The sequence below is a fragment of the Epinephelus lanceolatus genome, chromosome 10 (genome assembly GCF_041903045.1).
Source record: "Epinephelus lanceolatus isolate andai-2023 chromosome 10, ASM4190304v1, whole genome shotgun sequence".
NCBI classification, from domain to species: Eukaryota; Metazoa; Chordata; class Actinopteri; order Perciformes; family Serranidae; genus Epinephelus; species Epinephelus lanceolatus.
Genome location: NC_135743.1, coordinates 10,094,703 through 10,120,975, shown reverse-complemented (window position 1 = coordinate 10,120,975; position 26,273 = coordinate 10,094,703). Strand labels below are relative to the sequence as shown.

Here is a 26,273-nt window from a genome sequence, read left to right as displayed (position 1 = left end):
TGGAAATGCGATGCTAAAGTTCACTGAATGCAGCATCGTTTAGCTCAAAGGAGTGGCAGACTAAAAGAAAACTCTTGTATTTCACGTCATCATTTTTTTTAATTAACCAGTTAGTTACTGGTTAATGGGTCAACAGCAAAATTAACAAAAACTGACATCGCTAATATAAACATGAATTTTGTTGTGGAATAAAATGTGCATTACTCCTTTAGTTTTCATGCAATCACTTACAGCTACTGTTGCTGCTGTGTAATGTCACAAAAAATGTGCTGGGTAGGAAAAAGTGTCCCCCAAAATTATTAATATCTCTGTAAGATAATTCAGCTCTAAATTATTAATCATATGCAAAAAAAAGAGATGTTTTTTGAACAAGTTATTCAACACAGAAGAGTGTCTTCAATGTTGTGACGCTTAGAAAGAGATCACTTTACATCACTGCTGGATAACACCCAAAATCACGGGCTGCTTCTCGGTGCTCTTATCTGCCCTCGCATGACTCAATGTGACAGACAATTGTCTGCTGTCACATAATACAAGCTGAGATCATCTTAGGGGAACACTGGGTTTCCCCCCTGAGGCAGCCGGTAGAACAGAGGGGGCGTGTGATCAAACGGCATGAGGGAAAGATGTAGAACAGCCAGATGAAATCAGCTGCTGGTGGTTGATGGTGGTTTGCAGCCCGTCTCTGGCCTTGGGGAGCAGAACTCATGATGCTGAGCTTAAAATGCTAAATGTTCTAGAGTTTAATTTTGTTCCACATCCAAACCTGAGCGAGGGTGTCAGGGACACAGAGACAAATGCATTTAAGAAGGAACTAGACATTTTTCACAGCAGACATTTTGATTGATGTCATTTCAGGAAAAAAAAAAAACTGGTGCAATTAATAACAATAATGAAGGCAGTTCCAGGCTCTTGGTATTGTGCACACTGCCTCACCAGTATGACTTACTGGGACACTTACTAGGAATTAATCCATTGTTAATTTAATTAGTTCTACCTGTGCTTTCCCTGATATGACAAGTCAAAATGTCTGCTGTGGAAAAAAAGGTCTATTGGTGCAATAATTATTGAGGCTGAAGGATAAAAGATGTTTTCTAATGGCTGCTGGCTTTGTGTTACCGTGATGCAGTAAATTATGAATGAAGTGGACAGACTGTGAGCTTCCACAAGTGAGTGTTAAGAGAGAAATACCTGTCAAGGTGGGTATTTGACATTTAAACAATGATATACCAGGATAATAAGAACCGGGTGAGCTTAATTTTTCATCCCACTAATGACTCTGACCTAATAACAGCACGTTACAGTCATTAATTTTTTACCAAGCCTGCATAATGAGTCTTTTAGATGTTGGAGGGAAAGTGCGTACAGTATAATGTGCTATAGTTTAGACTGAAGCTACAAAATATTCCATCTGCTGCACTGACGGAATAGTTTTACTTATTTCTTGTAGAGCTTCAGGCAAAAAATTAAACCAGCAACTACTTTTCTAAATAATTAATTAATTAATTTTTTTAGGATAAATTACAAAAAAATCTCTTGTTCCATCCTCTAAAATATGAAGAGTTTTTGCCTTTTTTTTTTTTTCATTTTTTTGGGAGTGAGTCTTTTGTGATAGTAAATTGAATCTCTTCGGGGGGTTTGAATTATACGTTGAACAAAATAGACAATTTGAAGACGTCATATTGGGCTTTAGACAATTGTGATGAGCATTTTTCACTAAAAGACCAAGAATTTAATTTAAAAAATATCCTGCAGATAATCAATATTGAAAATAGCTAACCAATATTAAAAACAATCTTTAGCTGCTAGGTATTTGTCCCTGAGATGTATCAGATTTTTTATTTGTGACTATCAATGGATAGAGCATTTTTAATATACATCACTAAAGATTCTATTTTATTATTTATAATTCAGTCTGTTACATGAATCTAACTGATTTCTTATGTCAGTCAGTATGTATGTACATGGACAGCTTTTTATGCATCCGGAGGTACATTCAGTTGTTAAGAGGGGAGAAAGGGTGCTTATAGGGATCAGAAAATCTTTTGAGATCATTTTTAACCAAATTTTAAGATTAGTTTTCTGACAAATCCTCCTTTTCTTACTCAAGCTTTTAATTCAGTTGAATTTTATTTATAATGCCCAATATCACAAATCACAATTTGCCTCAGAGGGCTTTACAACATACGACATCCCTCTGTCCTTGGACCCTCACAGCAAAAACCCTTTAACGGGGGAAAAACAGAAACCTCAGGAGGGGCAACTGAGGAGGTACTCTCCTTCCAGGACAGCAGACGTGCAATAGATGTCGTGTGTATAGAACACATCAACGTAATTAAATGACAGTAATTCATCTATTGTAGCTAAGTATAAAGGTAAGTAGTATATATGCGGTTCTGTGCAGAGGTTTAATGCAGAAATATGACCATTACAGTGAGTTAGTTTGATCTACAATTTGCCAACAGATAAAACAAGTATTAACTGCGTCGGGTAGAAACTAGTTACAGGTAATTAAATTACAAGATAAATGTCATTGTAATCAGTTACAGTTACTAAGAAAAACTATAAAATATAATTACACTTAATAGTCAAAATGTAGGTGATTATAAAGAGGTGGCATCTGCATATATTATTTTTGGTAGAAGTTTATATGTAGAATTCTCTTTATCATTTATATCCATTGTAGTCACTGCTTATTGTACTTGCAAGTGCTCTTCATCTCCCCACGAGCTCATGCCACTGCTTGAGTTTTATATTGATGTCTGTGGATGGTGGTGGTGTTATTTATTTATTTATTTATTTTTATTTTAACTTTTTTTTATTAAATTTTTTATTCTTGATTTTATTTTATTTTATCATATTTTATTTTATTCTAATTTTTCTGATTTTTTTTGGGGTAGGTGGATGGTATGGGGGTGTACTGTTCAGTGTTCAGACCTTTCATTTTATTTTTTCCCTTCCCGGAAAATTCAATAAAGAGATCTGTCCAAGAAAAAACAAAACAAAAAACATTTATATGTAGAATAAAACATCCATTTTGTTGCTTTGCATGTTTTCGCCGTGTCGACACGCCTCCTTTTGGCATTGCTTGTTTGTGGACATTTCCCAGCTTTATCGCCCACATTAAAACTTTAGTTAAGAAAGTAAGCAAAAAGTAATCAAATGCAAGAAGTTACATTACTTTGATGAAATTATTAAAAGAGTTACATTGCTTATTAGATTTTTAATAAGGTAACTAGGAATCTGTAACCTACTACATTTCAAAAGTAACCTTCCCAACACTGAGTATTAAGTAAAAATACAGTATTAGATTCAGCTGTAGGTTTTAAGATTTGTATCAGAAATGTGGACTTTCACACAGAAGAGCTTGACTCATTTTAACAAAAATAAGTCAAAAAATGACTAATGACTTTTTGGGTCTTATATTTATAAAATTAAACATGAGAATTTTTAAGGACCTGCAGACAAACTAACAAAAATAACGCTGTAACTGTTGCCACCAAATTATCCTGAGCAAGCTTCACTATAAAAAAAAAAAAAAAAGCAGCTAAGGCATTTGAAAGGCTTCAGAGCACGATCAGAAGTAGAGTGCAGGCTGCTCTTGTCCATTTTAGGAAGAGATTTTGAAGAGAAAAATTTTATCTCAACAAACTTGACATGAGCAGCTTGAATGAATCCTCCTGTTATCCACAACACGGTCCTGTTATAGCACGGATGTATAATGTGTCACCTTAGAGACGCTTTGAAAGTTCCCCTCGAGTTAAACATAGAAACTTTACTCACTGAAACTCGAGCTATTACTAATATTACACCACTTCTTATGACGTCCACCTCTGCCACCGCTCCGTCACGCTCCCCCCTTTTACTTCCCCTTTTGGCTCAGCAGGTTGGTGGAATATTAAAAAGCTTTTGTTTACCACATTGCATGTGTTGCTTAGCATGTGAGGCCTGCTTCTATTGTGCCATAAATATCAGAGCCTGCTGTGTTGCTCCGAGATGACAATAAAAACATGTGACGTGTTGTACGAGGCAAATTAAGTCTCCAGATTGTAACGAATGAAAGGTCAGAATGCAGCTTTACATCTAAATGTGCTATCACAAAGAAATGTAGTTCATGGGATAACAAACACTTTAATGAATCAAAGAGAGCTGTGGGTGATCATAAGAAACAATAAACTGCAAAAACACCAGTCATATTTCATAGAAAGCAAATATCCCAAAGAAAGGAAATGAGACTGTGCTATAAGATAAGTGCACTTCCTGCTGCATTCTCTGATAGCTCCAACATTACATATCAGTCTGTGAATACTGCACAAGAACATGTACAGTGCTGCACAACATCTTTGTGTTATATTGAGTTTCAGCCTGTGCTGCGCCTGGACACGTTCTGTTTCTACTTATTTAATCCATTTTGTTTTTAAAAAGACATTGTTCCAACAGACTGCCCGTAAAGAAATGTCTGAGAGCTTCATCTGCCTGCTGCCACACCCTAAACCACAGTGTGTCGACAGGTGGGGCAGACTGAGCCGAGGTAAATCCCTGCTTTTATGTATTCAAAGCAGATCAGATCCAGAGAAGGGTTTGGCGGTTTACTCTTCAACCCTTACAGTCGAGTCTCCTGCTTATTGGACAGACTTTGACCAAAGGTGCAGTTCAAAGTTTAGTCTCAGAAAGGGAGTGTTCCCTTTTGATTAGACAGGGTGTGCAGCAGGAACGCAGACACATGTATGCCACAGATAATACTACATTAACATTTTATTTTGTCTTTTGCCTACTTTTGCTTTTGCTTTCTTTTGACAGGACAGACTTAAGCATGAAAGAGGGAGAAAGACGTGATGATATGCAGCAAAGGGCCAAAGACTGGAATCAAACCAGCGGTTGCTGTGGCGAAGACATTGTCTTTGTACATGGGACACCTGCTCTAACCACTGAGCTACTGGGCACCCATACCACATTATAATTAATACAGTAAAAGCAGCTCTGCACCACAATAAGCTCAACTGAACTGAATTCAATTGATCTCAATTTCAATTGATTCGACTGAATTGAATTCAATCAAATCAATTGAAAAATTTAAATATTATATACTATTATACTATTTTTGATATTTTTTAGTTTTTATTAAAAGACAAATATACCTCCTGACTTTCCTTTTATTGATTAAAGCAGAGAAAAGCAGAATGACTGTAGTAAACATTAACAATAAAAGAGAGCAAGAAAGCCCAGCTGGTATCGGTGTATCGATACTGCTGAAAATGATTTTGAATCTGTTTCAAATATTCAGAATCTGTATGTATCAATAAATCGATATATTAGACAACACTTTTTGCTATGGAATGATATAATGGAATAATGAGCAGACAATGGTGTCACACTACCTCTATGTGTGATATGGCGATATGGAGACAATCACGTATCACAATATTCTTGACCAATTACCTCAATATCGATATTGCAGAGATATTGTAGGGTTGATTAGTGGTGCTTTTACAATATTGTTACACAATTAGACTTTTTGATTAATAATCATTAATTTAAAAAAAAAAAAATCACATTCCTGATGACTAAGTAGCTAAAGTCTGGTAAGTTTAGAAAATCATTTGTATTGATAGAATATTTTAAAATATATTGCCGAGATGTAGCTATAATCAGAGTGTCTGTTTTTGCTGAGGTAGCATGTGAGTCCCTGTGTGTGGCTAGCTAGTTGTTGGTTAACACTAACATCGGGATGGCGGCATCATAGAAGCGTAATGCCCACCCTCCAGTTCCCTTCTGGTTAACACGGTTAGCTCTGACAGCACTTGCCATTGTTAGCACTGGTCACAGTGTAAGCACCCTTAGCTGCAAGGTGTTCACGCTGCTAGCACCGCTAGCTGCTGCATGTTTACGCTGTTAGCACCATTAGCTGCTAGCTGTTCATTCTGTTCGCACCATTAGCTGCTAACTGTTCACGTTGTTAGCACCATTAGCTGCTAGCTGCCAACTCAGCCACCTCCATGTTGAGAGCCGAGTGCAGACAATCTCTGAATTATAGATACACTCTGAATGTCACATACAGCTCTTTTAAATTGGGGCTGCAACTGGTGATTATTTTATTAACAATAATTCTTCAATAATTCTAATTTTTTTTTCCCCCCATAGCATATTTTTAATTGTATAAAACGATGTTACATATTAGGTATTGACAAATAATATTAATTCCTATTTTTCCATTTGGATAAACGTCCTGATTTGTTTTATTTCCAGCTGCATTTCTTTTTATTCTTAATTTTATTTGTAATAACAAAGACACAAAAGTGACATATAGATAGGAACGCGGGAGCAGGTTCATTTCACTGTTAAATGATAATGGTCAGGGGGGAAAAATGCCCATCACTGTTTCCTGAAGCCCAAGTTGACATATTTAAATGGCATGACACAAAGATGTTTAGTTTAATATTATAAAGCACTAAAAAACAGCCAATATTCAAATTTTAGAAGCAGGAAGTTGTACATTTTTGGCCCTTTCTGATTTTGAAAATGAATAAAAAATAAAATATCTGCAAATTCATTCATAGTTCATGAGTGCATGTCTTTTGCACAAAAATCAACATAGATAAAGAAACTTTAACCTGAAATCTACATGTGCACATTGTAAATACCATCTACTCTGCTCTGCCTGGGTGGAGCGTTAAAGACGGATTTAGTCTTGCCAGTGATGAGCCAGTTCCCCCACACAGGCTCCTGTGTCACAGCCAACGGCACGGCTGGAGGTTAGACTGGGCACGAGACACCAGACAGACGCGCTATTTCAGTATTAAAGCAAAGACGACTGAACGAGGTCTCGAAAAACCTGTGAACAGAGTTCTGTGGCTCCTGCTGTAGCTCGCGGGCTCATATTTAGCATTTTCTGACCTGCTTTTTTTTGGATACCTGGATCTGAGCTTTACACCTCATTTTACAGCACCACATTCCACCCACACCTGATTTTGCCAAGTTACGTGTATCTTTTCTCTACAGTTCTGAATTATTCACAGTCAAAGTCAAACAGTGCTGTGGGGAGACTGGTTGGCATTCTGGCCCACAGCTTGAGGTTTTGCCTCCGGAGGGAGGGGAGGCATGTGTTTCCTGGGTGTAGTTCTGCATACAAAGACGTGTGTGAGGAGAAACAGTGTCATGCCTTTGGGCTAAACAGGTGTGTCCAGTCAACTGAATTGCAGTGACGGCTCCACCTGTTGCTGTGTGTTCTGTCAAAATCGTGAGGAATAACCAAGGACACCCGCAAAAAGTCAACATATTGTGAGACGTAGATGTCCGGTGTTTGTTGCTGCTGTCGCCACCTGAAGCTCAGCTCAGCTCAGCTCTGCAGCCCATCACAGTGTGTATTAATAAACCTGACTTCCCGTTATAGTGAGTCCGCAGTCAGCCCATTCCAGAGACCATGAAAAACCTCTGAGTCACCACCCCCGTCACACGGCCAAGCCAAGACTCTCACAGCGCCATGGCAACAAAACACCAAACACAGGGGCTAACAGATAAAGCCGGCCCAGGCTGAACTGAGTGATTCTTTTCCACCACACATGCGTCAAAGGATCGGTGTCCTTTAGAAAACAATATTACTGCGGGAGCTGTTGGTGCTTCTCTTGCCAAGTAGCTGGAGAGGCACAGTGACATGAGGGATACTGTGGCAGTGAATACTAAATTTAATAATACTATTCTCTCAACACTTAGAGGACACACACACACACACACACACACTGCCTTTTATCTGGAGCACACAACAAAGTAAACATCCTCATCCACCTACAGTGATGTGCAAATTTACAAACAACTGATTGATGAGCTTGAGACCAGGGCTGCAACTAACAATTATTTTCATTGCCGTTTAATATTCTGATTATTTTCTAGATTGATTGATTTGTTTGATCTACAAAATGTCCGAAAATAGTTAAAATGTTTCCCAAAGCCCAAGATGACGTCCTCAAATGTTTTGTTTTGTCCACAACCCCAAGATATTCAGTTTACTGTCATAAAGGAGGAAAGAAAGCAGAAAATATTCACATTTAAAAAGCTTAAATCAGAGAATTTCGACTAAGCTTTTGCAAAAATTACTTGAACCAATGATCAATTATTAAATTAAACAAACATTTATTAAATAGTTGACAACTAATCCATTAATTATTGCGGCTCTGCTTAGAAAAGTGACACCACAATGACCACATTTAACAAGGCAGAATTTTTACATTTGTATTCATCTTTCCAAACGCAGCACTGAGTCACTCCCTCTGAGTATTGCGTGCATTCATGAGGACATGCCTCACAGTGCACATTCAAAAATAATGTCAACCTAGTGAGCAGAACACAATGGTGCTAATTGGAGGAAAGCGCTCCCTGCCTTGTGTGTTCCCCTCATACTCTCACACTGCTTTTTCAACACTGAAATATGCCTTGTTGAAATTCAGTTTTGTTTGTTTGAAATGTGCTGAATGTCTCTATCTCTGCATTCTGTCCCTCCCACAAAAGTGAATCTCTGTGCTACAAATGCAGGTATGTAAATGCACTGGGGGAGTACAAATACTTTCTTTGTAGTGGTTTCATTTTCTCAGACCCCTCTGCCCTCGGTTGCACTTTACCAAGACATTGACACATTCCTCAACAGCCACCACTGGCTGCGGCCTGCGGCAGTAGTCAGGCCTGCAGACATTCACCTAAGTAGCTGAAATCACAGCTCAGGAAAACACTGCCAACACCTCACCTCAGGAAGGACTCAGCCACACATTTCTCAGCCTGGATGGCAACAAGCGGGCAGTAGAACAACAGTGGTCAACACAAAAATGGCCCTATGTGGAGCCAGTGTTTGGTTTATTTGCTCTGGGCTACTGTAGAACAACATGGAGGACTCTCTGGAAGACAACCTGCTCCCTTTGTAGAATAAACGCCTCTTCTAAGGCAACGAAAATACAACAGTTTTTAGTTCCACATGATTATAAACTATTAAAAACACAGCTGTGATTATTTTATGCAATTTCTATTAATAGATTCCCCAACATCCTTTAATTTTAAGGATTCTGTTATTCTATATTATTTTTGTTTGTATTGTTTTTTGTTAATAAAATAACATTTCCAAGAGGCTTGCTGTGTTTTGTGCAGAGAGTTCTGGTTGAACAAGGTTCTATTTATGCACTTTTGTGACATAATAACAGCGTGTGACAATTTATCTTAGCGCGGATAAATTACAGAGCTACATAAATGCTCATAATAATGGGCTCTGAATCTGAGGCGACGCCCAACAAAGTGCCATGAAAAAAACAAAACAAAACAAATAATCGTATCCCAAAACTGAAAAACAGAAAACCTACACAACGGACAAATATCTGAATATTTGAATATTCAGGTCCAGCTTCACCGTACAGTCAGTATATGTCTCAAAAGAGATACAAACAATAATAGAATTGCATGCTCTTAACTCTACAACCCCTTAAGTTAATAATTTATTACCCTACACACACACACACTCAGTGCCAAGTTCGCTTAAAACCACCGGGTGACTTTTATGTGACTTCTACTTAAATATTTCCTGGTAAAACATTAACTTTTCATTGATTGACGCAGTGTATTCCAACAGGATGTAGCAAGCATTCAGCTTTTCTGTAGTGACATCAAGTTTGTAGAAATAATTTAAAATATGTTACTACTCCACGTGTGTTTTAATCCACTGTGATCTGTGAACACCCGGCAGCTTGTCGATGATCCAACTCCATTAAAAGTGCAACAGATGTGAATTCGGAGCTTCTGTTCGTGGAGGCAATATTGTGCATCACATTAGAACTTTACGCAGCCGAGTTGTGTCACACACTGAAATAATGAAAGACATTCTGTCATTAGGGCCATAATTCCACCTTCACAGAGCAGGCTGTGTGTTAAAGGTGTAGCCTGTTTGGCTGGAGGTGTGTCATTTTCAACCTCCCCGAGGGCCTTAAGTGACGCAGCTGCACTTGCCAACTGACGAGTCACACAAACTTAACCGCCAGGAATGTACTCCGCTGCGCTAATGTTGGGTATGGCTGCACACTCCACGCAGCATTCCTGATAGAAAATTAAGGTGTTGCACTACCTCAGTTGTACCGAACAACAGACGTGAACTGGAGGCGTAAAAAGGTAAAACTACAACATCAAGATCCACACGTTCGACTGCTCGGACTGCAGCCTCAACTACTGCTGTGAAATGTTTTGGAAACACATTATCAAAAACAGAGAGCCTCAAACTTAGAGCTGAAATGCAGGCGTGTGGCTCTGAATGAAAAAATGCTCATTTAAAAAAAATGAACACAAATGCAAGAACAAACCTGCAGCGGCTGATGTGCCCCAGCACGTACAGGAACATCACGTGTTACTATAAATGATGTCACATATAATTCATTCTCCTTTTACTTTTGTGGCTTAGTTTAGAACAGTTTATCTGAATTATCATCTTGTACTAAACATGACTGGCCTATAACGTAAAGCATATAATTCTCATGCATCAGAGCGACGAACATTCCCAAGTTACTGTGGGATCAGTTGCCAGAAAGACGGGGAATTCCCAAACAAAAGAACCAGACAACAGCAAATAAACGTTATGTCATCAATACTGCAACGCAACCTACAAGATTTATGGACGGCTCCTGGTGGAAGAGCAGACTTTGAAGTACAGCTGCATGAAAACCTGTTTTAATCTGATGCAGGTACAAGTGCATTAAAGGGATAGTTCAGATTTTTTGGAATAGGGTTGTATGGGATACTTATCCATAGTCGGTGTGATAAAGGGACAGTAGATGTCAGTCTGCATGCCCCCGGTTTGGAGAAGCAGGCTGGAGTCTGACACCTAAGCTGAGCAATGCACTGCTGTGGATGGGGTCAGCGATAAAATGTATTTTAGCAACCTGAAAAAGTCTTTGTCAGTTTAAGTGTATGCTATATTAAGAGCCGCTTTACCTTTCTATCAGACAGCCAGTTCAGAAGGGGAAACATAATGGCTTCGGTTCCTCATCTCGTCAAAGCCACCAGACTCCATTGACAAAAACAGCAATTTAAGCACAATGAACACAGGAGCTACTGGTCTACCACTGCTTTGATTAGTAAGTTAGTTTGTGTTATTGTGTGACTTTGGTGAATCCAAACCAAATTTTTTTGAACACCAGCGTCACACAATAACACAAACAAAATAACTGATCGAAGCTGGGGTCGACCAGCAGCCTCTGTGTTCAGCGATGTTAAATCACTGGTTTTCTCAATGGAGTCTGGCTTTGAAAAGAGCGATATCACAGCTTCATTTTCCAGTTGTAAATCACAGAAAGGTAAAGCGGTAAAAATATTCTAAATATAGCATACGCTTAAAGTGATAAGATTTTTTTAGGTGGCTGGAATACGTTTTGTTGCTGACCCCATCTCAGCAGTACATTGCTTAGCTTCCGTGTTGGACTCCAGTCTGCTTCTCCAAACTGGGGGCTTGTCAACTGACATCTACTGTTTGTAAGATACTGGGATATACTGGGATACACTATGGATAAGTCCCTTATACAACCCCACTTCAAAAAATCTGAACTATCACTTAAAAGAGAAATGAGACGTTCAGAGAGATGCACAAAATATTTTGTAGTGCGTACTATGACACAGTATAATAACATGAACTGTGTGTGTAGCCACATCCACTTTGTGACCTCACACTTGTACCAAAGCCACTCCCTCTCAAGCTCCACCCCCACATGCTCCTCCTACCTGGCTTTGAGCTCCTTGTGCTCCTCCCTGATCTTGCCCAGCTCCAGCTGCAGGCGTGCTCTCTCCTTCGCCACCTGGTCCAGGGTTTTTCGGGCGTCGGCCAGCTCTGCCTCATAGGCCGCCTTCATGCCCGACAAATCTCGGCTGGTCGAGGACTCCGACTCTGTGATCTTGAGGCGCAGTACGGCATTTTCCGACTCCAGCGAGCGAACCTTGTCGATGTAGACAGCCAGCCGGTCATTGAGGTTGCACAGATCCTCCTTCTCCTGCAGCCTGGTGATGCGGGCCGGGGAGACGGCTCCGCGGCTGGTGCGTTTCTGGCTCGGGGTTTCCATGGTAATAATGGCTCAGCAAGAGGTGCACAGGGGTGAGTCACTGGCTGTGGGGGAGGAGGGAGAGGGAAGAAGAGTTAATGACAACTACAGTATCTGGACTGCCTTCCCTAGAAACGCAGTGCACCAAATCATGGGTGGAATCACACGTCAAACTTTAATGGAGTTTATACTGAGGAAATGTTCCAGTCTTGCGTAACCCTGATCCCTGTCTGGGCAGCCTGCCTTCAGTGCTGGGTCTACTCTGCTCACAGACCTGCATGATAATGTATTCCAGGATCCTTTTTCCACAGTCAGTAAGCACATCTATAAACCTGCATTTGCATTGTGTGGGGTTAAAACTAATTTGCAGAGGCAGAATTCGTTCACAGGAATGTTTTTCTTGGTTCTCGTTTTTTTAGGACTTCAGATTTTTTGGATACAAAACCCCCATTATTTCATAAAAGAAGGCGCTACAGTGTTCCTGCCCTTTTCCTGCTTTTAGTGCTCCTGATAACATCCCTTATTCACACTGGCATTTCCACTGCAGAGCATAACACACTGTCATAACATATGCCTTCTCTCCTCCAGCTCCATTAAATTGTTGCAGGAGCAGTTCGGCCACTTTATACATTTCACTACCAAGCAAACATATTTCCCACGAACATCAGCCCATACCTTTGGCTCACTCACAAGGCAATTAAAACACTTTTATAATTACTCTTAAAATATGCAGCCGTAGTCAGGAACACTAAAATAAATTAAAACATGTCTCTTCTTCTCTACTTTCCACAGACTTTTTTGGTGGAATGAAGGCAAACCACATTACAAAAAGCTTCTAATTGCTTCCGCAACATGTTCAGCAGTGATGATTTTGCCCTTGCCCACAGCCACTTGCGCCAGCGTGGATCATAATACCAAAGTGTTGACTCATAATATCAACAATTACTGCAAGATGCCCTGATAAGGACGTACAGAACATGCGCCCTCTATGTGGGCTAACAGTGGAATGAATCAAAGAGCTCAGGAGTATATTTGAAAATGAGCGGGGAAAAAAAGAAAATGATCCTTTTTGAAATCTTTCACAGAATTCGCTTTGATTACGGCAAATGTGAGCAAACATTTCAAACTGTAAATATAAATTGTTGGGGGAAAAAATAAATGCAATATAGGGCATTTTTTTCCATATCAGAGAACTCTATAATACAACTACAGATGAGGTCTTAAACCGTATTAATAAAAGGTGTCTGTACTGTTATCATCAAATACATCTGTGGTGTAATACAGGTGTGACTTTAAAACTTATTCTTACTTTTCAGCAGCTAAGCGCGCGCAAACTAACAGTCTCTTCCCAATAAACGGCGGGAAAGCCTCCTCCAATTTGGTTCAGCGGTGGGTGGACTTTGCCATCCATCCCACCACCGCCCATTACCAAAAGTGCACATGAGGACACGCACGCCCATGTGGGTGGGGTGGGATGGGATGGCGCACACATGTATGCACATGATGCGTGCGCACGCCCACAGGAGCAAAGCCATACACTCACACAAGTACTCTCTGGCCTAACTTTGAATAAATGAAGCATCCACTTAGAGCTCCCAAAAATGTGGCGAGCGTTAACAGGTGCTGTCTGATGTCCCACTCTCCTGTAACAGCAGGCGGTAAAATGAGCCGCAACTTTCAAAAGTTATTCCACATCACTACCTGACAAAAAATAACTTCGAGCTGACTAAACAGACACTATATCATGAGCGTATTATCTGCACAACTGTAGCTCTGCCTGTCAGTGTAACAAACAATAAAAGTCTCACAGGGAGACAGAAATCTGAGCTGTGAACCTTACCTCGGCTGTGTGGGAACCTCTCGACTTCTGCCTGCTGAAGGGACTAAAAGTGCGAGTGCAGGACCTTTCTAGAAGTTTATCTGCTGGTCTGAGTGTGTGTGAGCTGCAGTGAGTGTGTGTGTGTGTGCCATACCCCAGAGGAAGCGTAGAGAAGAGGATCCGCTGAATAATGCAGTCTCTGCTAGTGGGTGTGTGCGCCTTTGGCTCGTGCCCTGAACTGCTCTCCTAGCTGTCGCTCACTGCACATGTACCTACTGCTGAAGAGGGAGAGAGGGGGCGGGAGCACAAGAGCGAGGGGAGGGTGGGGCGGTGAGGAGGAGTCAGGCTAGACACACACACACACACACACACACACACACACACACACACAGAGCAGCTGCTGAGCTTTATCTCTCCCTGCACTGGCCCTATCTTTCCCTTTCTCATTTCACTCAGACAGAGCCCTCGCAGACACACTGACCTCAGCGACTGGTGCAAGTGCTCTGTCAATAAAACGCAGTGACACTGATGATACTCAACAGCTCCCAGGTGGATCAAAGTGTGTGAATGTGCAGATCTCACCCTGCTCCTCCCTGCTGATATGAAGAATACATTCTTAGCCCACTTTTCTGCTTGAAAACGGCTGTGACAGCTAAAGCAAACACACGGAGGAAGAATTTCTGTTTCAATTCGAGGGCGCAAAAAGGAAATCCTCTCAGCTTCAGAAAGGAGGAGGGATGACCTCGGCACACACAAACATGCAGAGCTAATCAAACAAGTCCAAAGTACATAGAAATCATTTATCACCTCGGAGCAGGGTTGTGGTGTTATCCATGGCAGAAAAATAACCTGTCAGCAAGCTCGTCCACTGAATCCAAAGAGGAAAATGTCCACAAATCATTTGTATCATACTCCCAGAGAGAGATAGGATAATTCCCACAAGACATCCTGACAGTCTAAAGGTCTGACACTCAGAGATGAAGTTGATTCTGGTCTTATATATTTATTTCCTCGGGGTGGAGTTAATGGAGTCACAGGTCCAATGAAGTTCTGATGCAGGGGAAAAAGACGTTTTCTGTGTGTGTATGTATCTCCTCACCATGGAAATGGAGGTTAGACTATTTGTGTGTGTGTGTGTGTGTGTGTGTGTGTGGTTAAACAAGGGGCAAGACAGCATCTCTGTTTTTGGGCATGGGGCAGGCCCAGTGGCGAAGGGAGTATCCTGGCTTCAGCGTGGCCTTCCAGTGGAAAGGAGCCGTCAGCCTCTGAAGCTGCCTCTCTGAGTCACACACCCCTGTACAAACAGCTCATTTGTTTCCACCTCCTCTCTACCTCTTTCTCTCTTTCTTTGTCTTTCCATTCTAAGTTACTGCGTTTCCATGGAAGTCGCTCTGGGACAGGCATGCCTGGCTGTCAGCCCAAACATCTCTCTTCGACAAGCTTTTTTTTTTACGACCCACCAAATCTTTTGGCCTTTCCTCATGCTGTCTGTGTGCACCTACAATAATTAAAGCGTGTCAAGAATGTTATCACGTTGTAATAGGGAAAACGCAAGCTTGATCACTGAAGCAGAAAGGGGTGAGGATTTGCATGTTTCCCGAAATTATAGAACAAATCTGCAGGTGATTCATCAACTTGTGGTTTCAAGACTCTCTGCTTATTAGCATTTGAAGACAACTTGTGCCCTCATTACGCCTCCCTACTTGCTAGTTTGCAGTTTTACTGCTAAAGTTCCTCTACAAAAGGGACTCGCAGAGCAAAACACTTCCAAGGCTGAAAACTCTCTTCACAAATTAGAAAGGGAAAATAGAAGGAAAATATATTTCTAGGGCTGCAAATAATTATCATTTTCATTCATCTCTGTTGTCTAAATATTGTAAAAGGTCAACACAGATTCCAAGAATCCAACGAGATGCTTCAAATTGCTCTTTTTGTCCAACCTGCAGTCCACGACTCAAATATATTCAGTTACACGGAATACTTTACCACAAAATCACCATCTGTGTATCAGTTTCTCACCACACAACTTAGGAGTTGTCTTTGATCTATATCTAAACTTCAATCAGCACATTAAGGGCGTTGTTCAATCCTGTTTTTTTACAAATCAGAAATATTGCCAGTATCAAACCAATACTCTCCAAAAACATAGTTGAACAAACTCATTTGCTCCCCCCTCGACTACTGCAACTCCCTATTTACTTGTCTTAACTATGCCTCTGTTAACTGTTTACAATTGCTACAGCATGTGGCAGCACGGTTCTCACAAACACTCAACGTAGGGTACATATCACCCCAGTCCTGGCTGAATAACACCAGCTCCCCGTTCAGTACAAAATTCAGTTTAAGGTTCGATTAATTACGTTCAAATCCCTACACGGTGTGGCTCCGTCTCACGTTTCAGAGCTCTTAACCCCCTGTTGTGCTCCAAGATCCGTCAGATCAGAAAACCAAATGTTGTTAAGTCCCACAGTCCAGACGTATAACAAAGGGCGATCATGCTTTTACTATTTTAGCACCAAAGTTATGGACAAACTCCCCCTTATTATCAAATCAGCTGACTCAGTTCCTCAGTTTGAAAAGTTGTTAAAGACCCACCTGAACAGACTGGTATTTATAATGTTATATGATTATGAAGGTGTGTATGTGTGCTTATGTACGCATATATTCATGTGTGTGTATGCTTGTATGTGTGTTTATGGGTATGTGTGCATGTATGTACATATGTGAAGCCTTTATTTGTATGAATACGTATAGATGTGTATGTTCAGATGTATGTTTGTGTTTGTATGGACATATACATATATGGACACATGTATAAGTTTCTGTATGTATTTTATGTATATGTATAATTTTAAAATTCCATTTTCTGTGGATGACGTTCTTTTATTTCTTTGTTTTTCACACTGTATGGTACTGCAAAGCACTTTGTAACTCTGGTTCAGGAAAGCGCTACAGAAATAAAGTTGAATGTTATTATTACATGTTACCTGGAATTCGTGAAGAAAACTTTATTTTTTTTGTCCTGGTTTGAACCTGGGGTGGGGGAGCCCTTCTGTGAGAAGTTTGCCTGTTCTCCCTGTGTCAGCGTGGGTTTCCTCCAGGTACTCCAGCTTCCTCCCACAGTCCAAAGACATGCAGGTTAACTGGTGACTCTAAATTGTCCGTAGGTGTGAATGTGAGTGTGAATGGTTGTCTGTCTCTATGTGTCAGCCCTGTGAAGTCTGGTGACCTGTCCAGGGTGTACCCTGCCTCTCACCCAATGTCAGCTAGGATAGGCTCGAGCAAATGTCTTGTTTTTGCGTTTTGTGTGGACCCCAGGAGGAGTAGTTGTTACTGCTGTAACGACTAAAGGGGACCCTGAATAAATAAATAATAAATGTGTTTCCAACTGTTGGATCTCTCAGCTCTTATTACTGTCCCACATATACTGAGTATATGACGTGACAATGAGAGAAAGAGTTTTATATAGGTACAGCTATAAAAAGATGCAGCAGATTCAACAGAAGTAAACTATCATTTTCAACTACTGAGATATCACTACTGACGCATTCAAGTCTTGAGCTGCCTGTCCGACACACACTTGGAGTCTGCCCCTGTTTTACTCCTCCTCTCTCTCATTCTTCCCTCACGGCATTCCAAGCAGGCAGCAAAAAAACAAGGAGTGCCCATTGTGCAATCTAGAGGTTTCATTTCTCCACTATGAGCCAATGACTTGCTGCTCTCCTGGGAAAAAAACGAGCAATGACAAATAAGGATTTCAGCATGAGAATATTTGGCGTGGGAGGGACCTCTGAAGAGTTTTTCTGAAGCAATCAGGCTACTATAAACACCCATTCTAGTTTCAAAACCAGAAGAACAGCTCCACTTTTTCATACCTGATCAATGTTGATGCCCAACCTGCTTTGCCCGAGGGCCACTTTTGCACAGTGACAGGAGGCCAGAGGCCAGTTAGTCCACAAACATCAAAGGCCGTGTATGTAACTTTTGGAAAATCCTCTCTGAGGGTGTTAAATGAACTCCTGTCAGCATCCTGTTGCTCGCGCTCAGGTGCTCGTACTTGGTAATCATGAGCGAGTACCTGGGCATCGGCCAAAACAGTGACAAACACAAGACTGACCTTTGTTGACTGTCATCATGTTGATAGAAGGCTGTATCTGCAATGTGCCTACATTTCATTTGGACCATTGGCTCCATGACACTAAGTAGCTTTACCGTTTGCAAATTACATCATCAGCTGACGAGCAACTGTGGCGAGCAGCCATGTAGAATAGAGTGCCCCAAGAATGAGTCCTAAAACCAGGAAATGAGTTAGCATTTTACCTCTCCCAGTTTCCTCGTCTCAAACTCAGTGGGTTTTTGGTTAGATGCCTGAAACTTTAAGGTTTTATGTGCATTAAAAAAGCTGGTTGCTAACAAGTAGCTAGGCTAACCAAACATCCCCTTTTGCCCGGACATGTCCACTTTTCACGTCCCATCCGGGGCGTCCAGGGCGTCCGGGGGTTTTTATAAACTGATGATAATGTCCAGTTTTCCGTGTGTTTGTGTGTGCGTGTGTGTGTTAGAGTGCAGCACGGGCCACATATTTCTGTCCGAACCCGAACCAAGCCCGACATTATTTAATGACCAAAGCACTGAGTTTGTGTCACACAGTTGTTACGGTTACAGGCTATTTAACAGGCCGGGCGTGCACCGTGGGTGCTCAGCGGAGAGTGAGACCTCCGTGTTTGAGACGGGAGCGGGAGGCGGGAGGTCCGACGCTACCAGCGAGAGGAGAGGGAGAAATAAAACAAAATAAGATAAAATAGGAAAAAACTGTCTCCCTCTTTTATTTTATTTTCAGCATTTAATCAAGGCGGATGCGGGCAGCTGGAGGTCCGAGACTTCCAGCAAGGGGAGAGATAGAAACAAACAGCCAATGTGTGTCTGTGTGTGTTATGTTCAGGTGTTGTCACGTAAATAACAGTGCCCAAGCAATAAACAGGACAGACAGGATTTTATTTATTTTTACACTACATTTTCACTGAAAGCTGACCAAATCCAACCCGAGCCCGAATACAATTTATAGCTAAATTTTTTACCAAACCCGGCCGACCCGTCGGGTACCGTCGGGCTCGGATCGCCACACTCTAGTGTGTGTATGTGTCCCATATCTATAGGAGCCTATCTGAATTTCTGTCTTTGACAGATATTATTTTGTAATATAACTGAATTTTCTATCCATACATATACATTTTAAATATATTAAGGCATCTTTGAGTAAACTGCGAGTATCATTTAAGTAGGCTTTGTCGTGGCCGGGCCGAGTGTCCTCTTTTTTGGAAATCAAAATATGGTCACCCTAAAGTAGCTAAATGAGACTATAGAACGTTTTCATGCCGAATATGGCTGACAGCCTTGTTGCGATGGCAACGTTAAATTATGTGACCTCGGTGTAGTTGATAGCCTAACATTAGCTTTTTCCAAACAAAAAAAGTTTGCCACAGGGATTATTTTCAGCAATATTCCAAAATCCGATTGGCTTAGTCGACAGCACCAGTGCGACGCTCACTTCCACGTCAGCCTACAGTAAAACCTCATCCCTGGAGCCCCCTGTAACTAAGTTACAGCTAGCTTACGTTAGCTCAGGCTGCGGTTAGCTTATTTGCCGCTACTGCATCACCTTGATTTGTAAGCGCTTTGTACCAACATCTTTTATATTGTTGGCTAAATCAACACTGATCTCTTAACATAAATTAGTATCATTTATCACGTTAGCTGGGGAAAAAATTTGGCGAGCTAGCCAACTAACCAATGAACTAAGATAGCATTTTGCTAGTGATAATGTTAGCAAGCAAGCAACCCAAGGTAGCCAGCTAGCTGTAGGCCTGACTAAGCTATGCCACATTGATCTGGTGTTGGTTGCTTTGTGATGTTAGCTGAAGTAATTTGCAAAAGAAAAGGTAGCTAATTTACCAGCCAAATCAGCCCTGGAGACTGGATGAATTAGATGATGTTTATTACCCAGGACAGGATTTTTCTGTGTTAGCTAGCTTCCTTTTCAAGCCCCGGGGGCACCGACATCATGACAAACATGAATGATACAGCAGACGTCAGCTCAGACCTGTAGCCACTGTAGCAACTCAAATCCAGCCAGCACAAACCCCAGTACTGAGTTAATGTTGGGCTGAATTCGACCTGTCACAGGGCCCTATCTGAAGGTCTGTCTCTGTTGGGCCGCCGCTGCGAGATGTATTTAGCGAAACAGCACGTGTGTTGTGGTAGTTGTCGGTTGTTTGTTGATACTAGTCTAGACTCCATTTCTTAGCTAAAGATGGCTACTGTTTCACACTGTTAGTGCTGTAGCAGAGTTAAGCAGAGGCAAGGCACTTGGGAAGGCACATGATGTTACATCCTTTTGACTTTCTGGAAAATTTGGGCCGAGCTCTGCACATAGAAGTCAGTCCACAGGCTGCTGGAGGCGAGCGAGACAGTCGAGGAAAGACTCAGTTTTTCAGTTACATTACAGCGACAATTACTATCAGTCAACTATCAGTATGTATAATGAATGAATTGCCTGTTTTCAGCCTTTCAGTGTTTGCTGTTCTTCTCACTCATTATTGCAAAGAGGCAAATCTAGTCGAAGCAGCCTCACGCAGGTCAGGTGTCCGCAAAGATCCTTCCCTGGTACTTGTTATTTGATAAACAAGATGTATTTTGATGCTTTTTAATGTACTCTGGCACCTTATTTATACAAAAACTCCAGTGTGAGTGCATCAGAAAATAGTCGAAGGACCACCTTGATCTCTATCGCGGGCCTTATCTCCATTTTCCCGCACAGATGTACTGTACAGTATATCTCATGTCCTGATTCCTTTTCAGATAACGTGGCCGAATAAAGATGACGTATTTCTACAATTTAACAGCTCACAGAAGCATTAATCTTTTATTTGACGAAGCACCACAGTCAGTTACTCAGAAACACGTTAACTGTCCTTGAGTGTGCTTTGTACCCCAGCAGCAGCTATAATTGTAAAGCAGTCTCTCACTATGTTATCTCTGCTGTTCAAGAGACCATTGTTCACACAGCATGCATTAATCATTAATAAAAGACTGTTGCCATATCTCTGTCCAACGCACAAGACTCTGTTCTTCAGACTGCTGGTCGTTCTTTGTTTGGTTTGCTTTTCAAAGTTAAGCTAAATACTAGTTTGATATTCCGTCTGTGAAACATGTAATATAACGTCAAACAACTGTTGCTTTGGGAGCTTATGTTTTGCTTACCATGCAAATTATTCTCAGCATGATCACCTTTATAATTTCTCATAATGTGCAGGAAATGTGGACTAGATATTGCTGCGACAACACAATGTGTCACCTTTGATGTTTTCTTGGGTGCGACTAAACAGACAGAAACCATAACCGAGGAAGGATCAGAAAGTTGTCTCATTACTTCAATCAAAAACATGAGGAAGTCACTGTCCCTGGAGGAAATAGAGGAAACTGTAGATGGGAAAGATTAACTACACCCAGGCTGAATAATCTTACTACTGTGGATTTGAAAATCTTATCTGTGTGATGTTGCAGTGTTGAACAATCTTACCTCTGGTGTTGGACTGCAACTAACAATTATTTTCGTTGTCAAATAATCTGTTGATTATTTTCTTGATACATTGAATAAATTGTCAGAAAATGGTGAAAAATGTCGAACAGTGTTTCTGAAAGCCCAAGATGACATCCTCAAATGTCTTGCTTTGTCCACAGCCCAGAGATATTCAGTTTACTGTCATAGAGGAGAAAAGTAACCAGAAAATAATGACATTTAAGAAGCTGAAATCTGAGAATTTGCACTTAATTTTCTTAAAAAAACTTCCTAAAACTGACTAATCTGGTATCATATTAGTTGTCGCTTAATTTAATAGTTAACAACTTATCGATTAATCGATGCAGCTCTACTCTGGAGCTCATCATCGTCTCTACTTCCAGCTCAGTACTTTGGTACAAATCCGAAGTACTTGTGCTTCACTTAAATATTTAAATTTTCCGTTACTTTATATCTAGGGCGATGCGATTAACGGCTGAACATAACGCATAACATTTTTTTGATAGTGTTAATCGCATACCGCTATTTTCACTGTCGCCTGTCTTTCAGAGTTTATAGTCGGCTGAGTTTTAAAGCAAAGCTTGAGAGATGATACCGGTTTCTTATGAAACTAGAAAACAGAATGAATCCAGTGGTGCCAGCAATGTCATGCTAGGTTCTCAGGAAGTAACGCTCCGAGGTTAGGCTAAATATTGGCGAGGGAAAAATCCAGGTCCCTTGACTTCTAACCTCAAGATATCTGAATTAAAATCGGTTCTGTGGCTCCCCATGAGTCTCCACTTTACAGACATGTCCACTTTATATTAGTCCCATATAGTTTCGAGCACTAGAAAAACTTAACTTACGATTAATCGTAAGTTCAAATAAAGGGTGCGATTAATCACGATTAGTCACAATTTAAAAAATGATTTGTTTGACAGCACTATTTACTGAACTACATTTCAGAGACAAAATTTGTCAGTTTTACTCCACTGCATTAATTGGACAGTAACACTTTTCAGATCAAGATTAGCCCCATGATCAAGAGATAGCCCCATGTGTTTTTCATCTATTTCCTTTTAATCTAATATATTATTGCATTTCACAATATCCATTTCTCATGTGCACTAGTGTGCAATTGTTTTATGTTTTACAATTATATTGTCTCATCAGCTTGTCAGTTATGTGTAAAGCACATTGAGTTGCACTAACCTGTCTGACGGTGCTGTAAAGGATAGGTTCACATGTTTTCAAGTCTATATTGTACTTACAATATCAAAGTAAAAGTACTTATTGTGCAGTAAATTGCTCCCTGACAGTGTTTTCCTATTATATCTTATGTCTACTGGTGAATATTTCTGCTGCATTAATGTGTATGTTGCATTTTCCTGCTGTACATGTTTAAGGCTGTGCTCATTTTAACTCCTTTATGTACTGTTGGGTAGTTTAATTTACAGCAATGCATCATATTGCATAAGATCATCATATGTTTGTAGTACCTGTCCTGTGAGAACCACATTATCTCTTATGTCGAGTTGTTATGGTGTCAGAAAATCAGCCCTGTTGTCAGCTTTGCGATGATTTTTAAAGAGTTTATTTTACTTAACCTGCTCTGATCCCCCATTCATTCCAATGGACATAACTTTTCTGGGATGTCTAGATCTATGATTACTGTCATCTGACTCCACCTAGATGCACAGACTCATTTAATGGGACGTCTATAAGCCAATCACAGTGTTCCACATCTTCTAAAGTGAACTGCAGTAGAGCCACGCCCCATTTTTTAACAAGTATGGCTGACCGTGAGGCAAGGAGGAAGCACAAGGCACATTTCAGTCTATTAATCATATTGTTTAAATACATAATTTTAAGGTAAACATGAGATGTTATATTACTTACACATCATATAAAAGATTTATAACTTTTACTGAGGATTTTTTTTTTTTTAAAAAAATGTCAGTCCACTGGAATGGATAGTGGAGCTAAATGTCACCGAAAAATGAACAGGGAAATACTGTTCTGATTTTCTAATGATACAGTCAGCTTATAATAATGAATTATATTAATTATGTGCACAGAAGATTTATCTCAGGAAGTTTTTGAACACTATTTTCAGGTAATACTTTAGAGAGTGAGGATAGTAAGTTACAAGAACAAATACAAAATTTACCTGCAATGTGTTTATTATTAGCAGCTAACCTTCATTCATTCATTCATTCATTCATTTTCCGTAACTGCTTGTCCTGTTAGGGGTTGCAGGGGGCTGGAGCCTATCCCAGCTGACACTGGGTGAGAGGCAGGGTACACCCTGGACAGGTCACCAGACTATCACAGGGCTGACACATAGAGACAGACAACCATTCACACTCACAATCACACCTACGGACAATTTAGAGTCACCAATTAACCTGCATGTCTTTGGACTGTGGGAGGAAGCTGGAGTACCTGGAGAAAACCCCTGTTGACACGGGGTGAACATGCACCTTGGGTTTATATAAAGTTGTGTTTTAAGACGATTCTTGAAAATCTCAATGGTGGGGGAGAATCGAATGGCAGAGGGAAGAGGACTCCAGAGCTTTTTGGGCAGCGACAGAGAAAGCCCTGTCCTCGTAACCCTTAGTCCTGGGTCTTGGGACAGACAGGGGTTTTTGATCAGATAATCTCAGTTCTCTCATGGTGTGACACGGGGAGAGGAGCTCTATAATGTAAGACGGGCGAGGCTGTTAAACACTTTGTAAACAAACATCAGAATCTTAAAATGTATCCTGTAGCTAACAGGCAGCCAGTGTGGGGAGGCAAGAATGCGTGTAATGTGCTCCCTCTTTTTTGTCCTTGTTAAAACTCTCGCTGCTGCATTTTGAACTAGTTGAAAACGGGATAAACAAGACTGAGTAATACCAAAATATAACGACTTGCAATAGCTGTGGCGAGAGGAAATAAAGGCGTGGATGACGTTTGGAGATTGACTGCATGAAACTTAATTTTTCTACATGATTGATTTGTCTGTCAAACTTAAATTCAGATTCAAACATGACTCCAAGATTTTTAACATGCGATTTATGTTTTAGGTGTGCAAGGTCATCCAGTGGGCCGTATTTGACCCCTTTGGCGGGCCGGTTCTGACCCCTGGGCTGTATGTTTGACACCCCAGATCTATTGGGATGCCTAGAAAAAAATAAGACATAATAAAGTATGCTAATCAAAGTTTTGGGGGATTTTTTTCAATTATTTTTGAGAGCATTTAAAGCAGAGATCCACCATTACAATATTTTTTGTGGATTCTGAGCAGGTTAAGAAGTAGCAGGAATTTCTGAAAACATACAGGACTACTTCATCCTTCAGTTTATCACAGACATTCAACACATCTGAATATGGTTTTCACCAAAACTGTAATCCGACAGTGACGCTACAAACATATGATGACCTTGCTGTAGATTAAACTACCCAACAGTATATAAAGGAGTTAAAATGAGCACCCACAGCAGTAAAATGTAACATACACATCAATGCAGCAGTAATGTTAATCTAAAAAACAGCATATATAATATTAAAACACTGACAATAAGTGCATTTAAATTTACTTTTCAGTGCACTTTACTGACCAGATTTTCACTGCAGGACCTTTCCTTGCTGTGCAGCATGTTCACAGTCTGGTATGAGTGCTCTCTCTGAGGTAAAGGACCTGAACACTTCTCCCACCACTGGGTGTCTACCCCTGCAGTGCTGTGTCCTCATGAATGACGCTGCAGCTCTCACACTGCTGCTCTCTGGCGCCCCCTGTCTGCCCTGCTGTCCGCCTGTCGACTCCAGTCATTCACAAGCACAGAGCAGATACTAAGCGCCATCCACTGGCAGACACACTGAATGGAAACTTAAGTGAGTGGGAGAGATCTCTCGACATCGGTCACTGAGTTCACGAGTTACTTCACCGCCCTGTCTGCTCGTGTGCTTTAAAAAATAATGTCTCTAAACACAACACACAGCAGCTTAAAGACACTTCCGCTGCGACACACACTGACTCCACAGTCTTACCGTCTGTCTTTGGAAACGCGTTTCTGCAGTCGTTTAAAACACGTCCCCTCCTTTCCACGGTCACTGCTGACCTTTCAAAATGTCGACAGTCGAGTTAATCATGATATTATCCACTGGGCCGGTTTTTCCTTTGCACGAATCGGTGAGGGTGAACTCCTCTGAGCCGAGCAGGCAGCCGACAGCCACCTGCAAATCAACACACTTGATTAGACTGCCAATCTGTGCTAATTACAATGCAGCCTATAGGCGCCACCTGGCGACCATAATTAACGCTCCGCTCCTGCTCAGATCAGCTGATACTGGGTTTGCAGTGAGGACAGGTGGAGTTAGACAACATTAAACACACACACAAAATGGAAACAGACTACTAAAGTAAAGTGAGTTACTACATATAGGTCTATAGTGACTTACTTTGATTGAGTATTTCCATTTTATACTACATTACACTTCTACTCCTCTATATTTTACATCTCAGAGGCAAATAATATACTTTACATTTATATTACAGCTATAGTTACTCGTTACTTTACACAACACATTAATGCATCATAATTATAATCCAATAAAATAACACAGGCATAGTGAATGCATAGGCATACTGTTGTCCTACATTTTGATTTCTAATACTGTTGTACTTTTACTTAAAAACAATTTTGAATGTAGGACTTTTACTTGCTTCACATTATTTTTACACTGTAGTATATAATATATATTTGTAACACATGACATACATGTACATATGAAATATTAAGATTGGGAAAAAAAAAGTTGCTCTTTATCAGAATAAACTGTAGGTGTGTAGCAGTTATTTTCT

At 40.7% G+C, this 26,273-nt stretch overlaps 1 protein-coding gene across 3 annotated transcripts in view; it reads right to left on the bottom strand.

The window, feature by feature from the left end:
- Nucleotides 1-25,618, bottom strand: part of LOC117265669 (lamin-A-like) — a 62,358-nt gene extending 36,740 nt beyond the window's left edge. The window contains exons 1-2 of one of the 3 annotated variants that reach the window (XM_033640294.2): nucleotides 25,460-25,618; nucleotides 11,737-12,115 (exon numbers count right to left, since the gene is read on the bottom strand). In XM_033640294.2, the coding sequence (XP_033496185.2) occupies nucleotides 11,737-12,071 (335 nt within the window). In that variant the 5' untranslated portion in view covers nucleotides 12,072-12,115; nucleotides 25,460-25,618. Of the gene's footprint in view, nucleotides 1-11,736; nucleotides 12,116-13,890; nucleotides 14,148-25,459 lie in introns of those variants that run through there. The other 2 variants (XM_078171448.1, XM_033640293.2) reach the window with 2 other exon arrangements.
- Nucleotides 25,619-26,273: the final 655 nt, after the last annotated feature.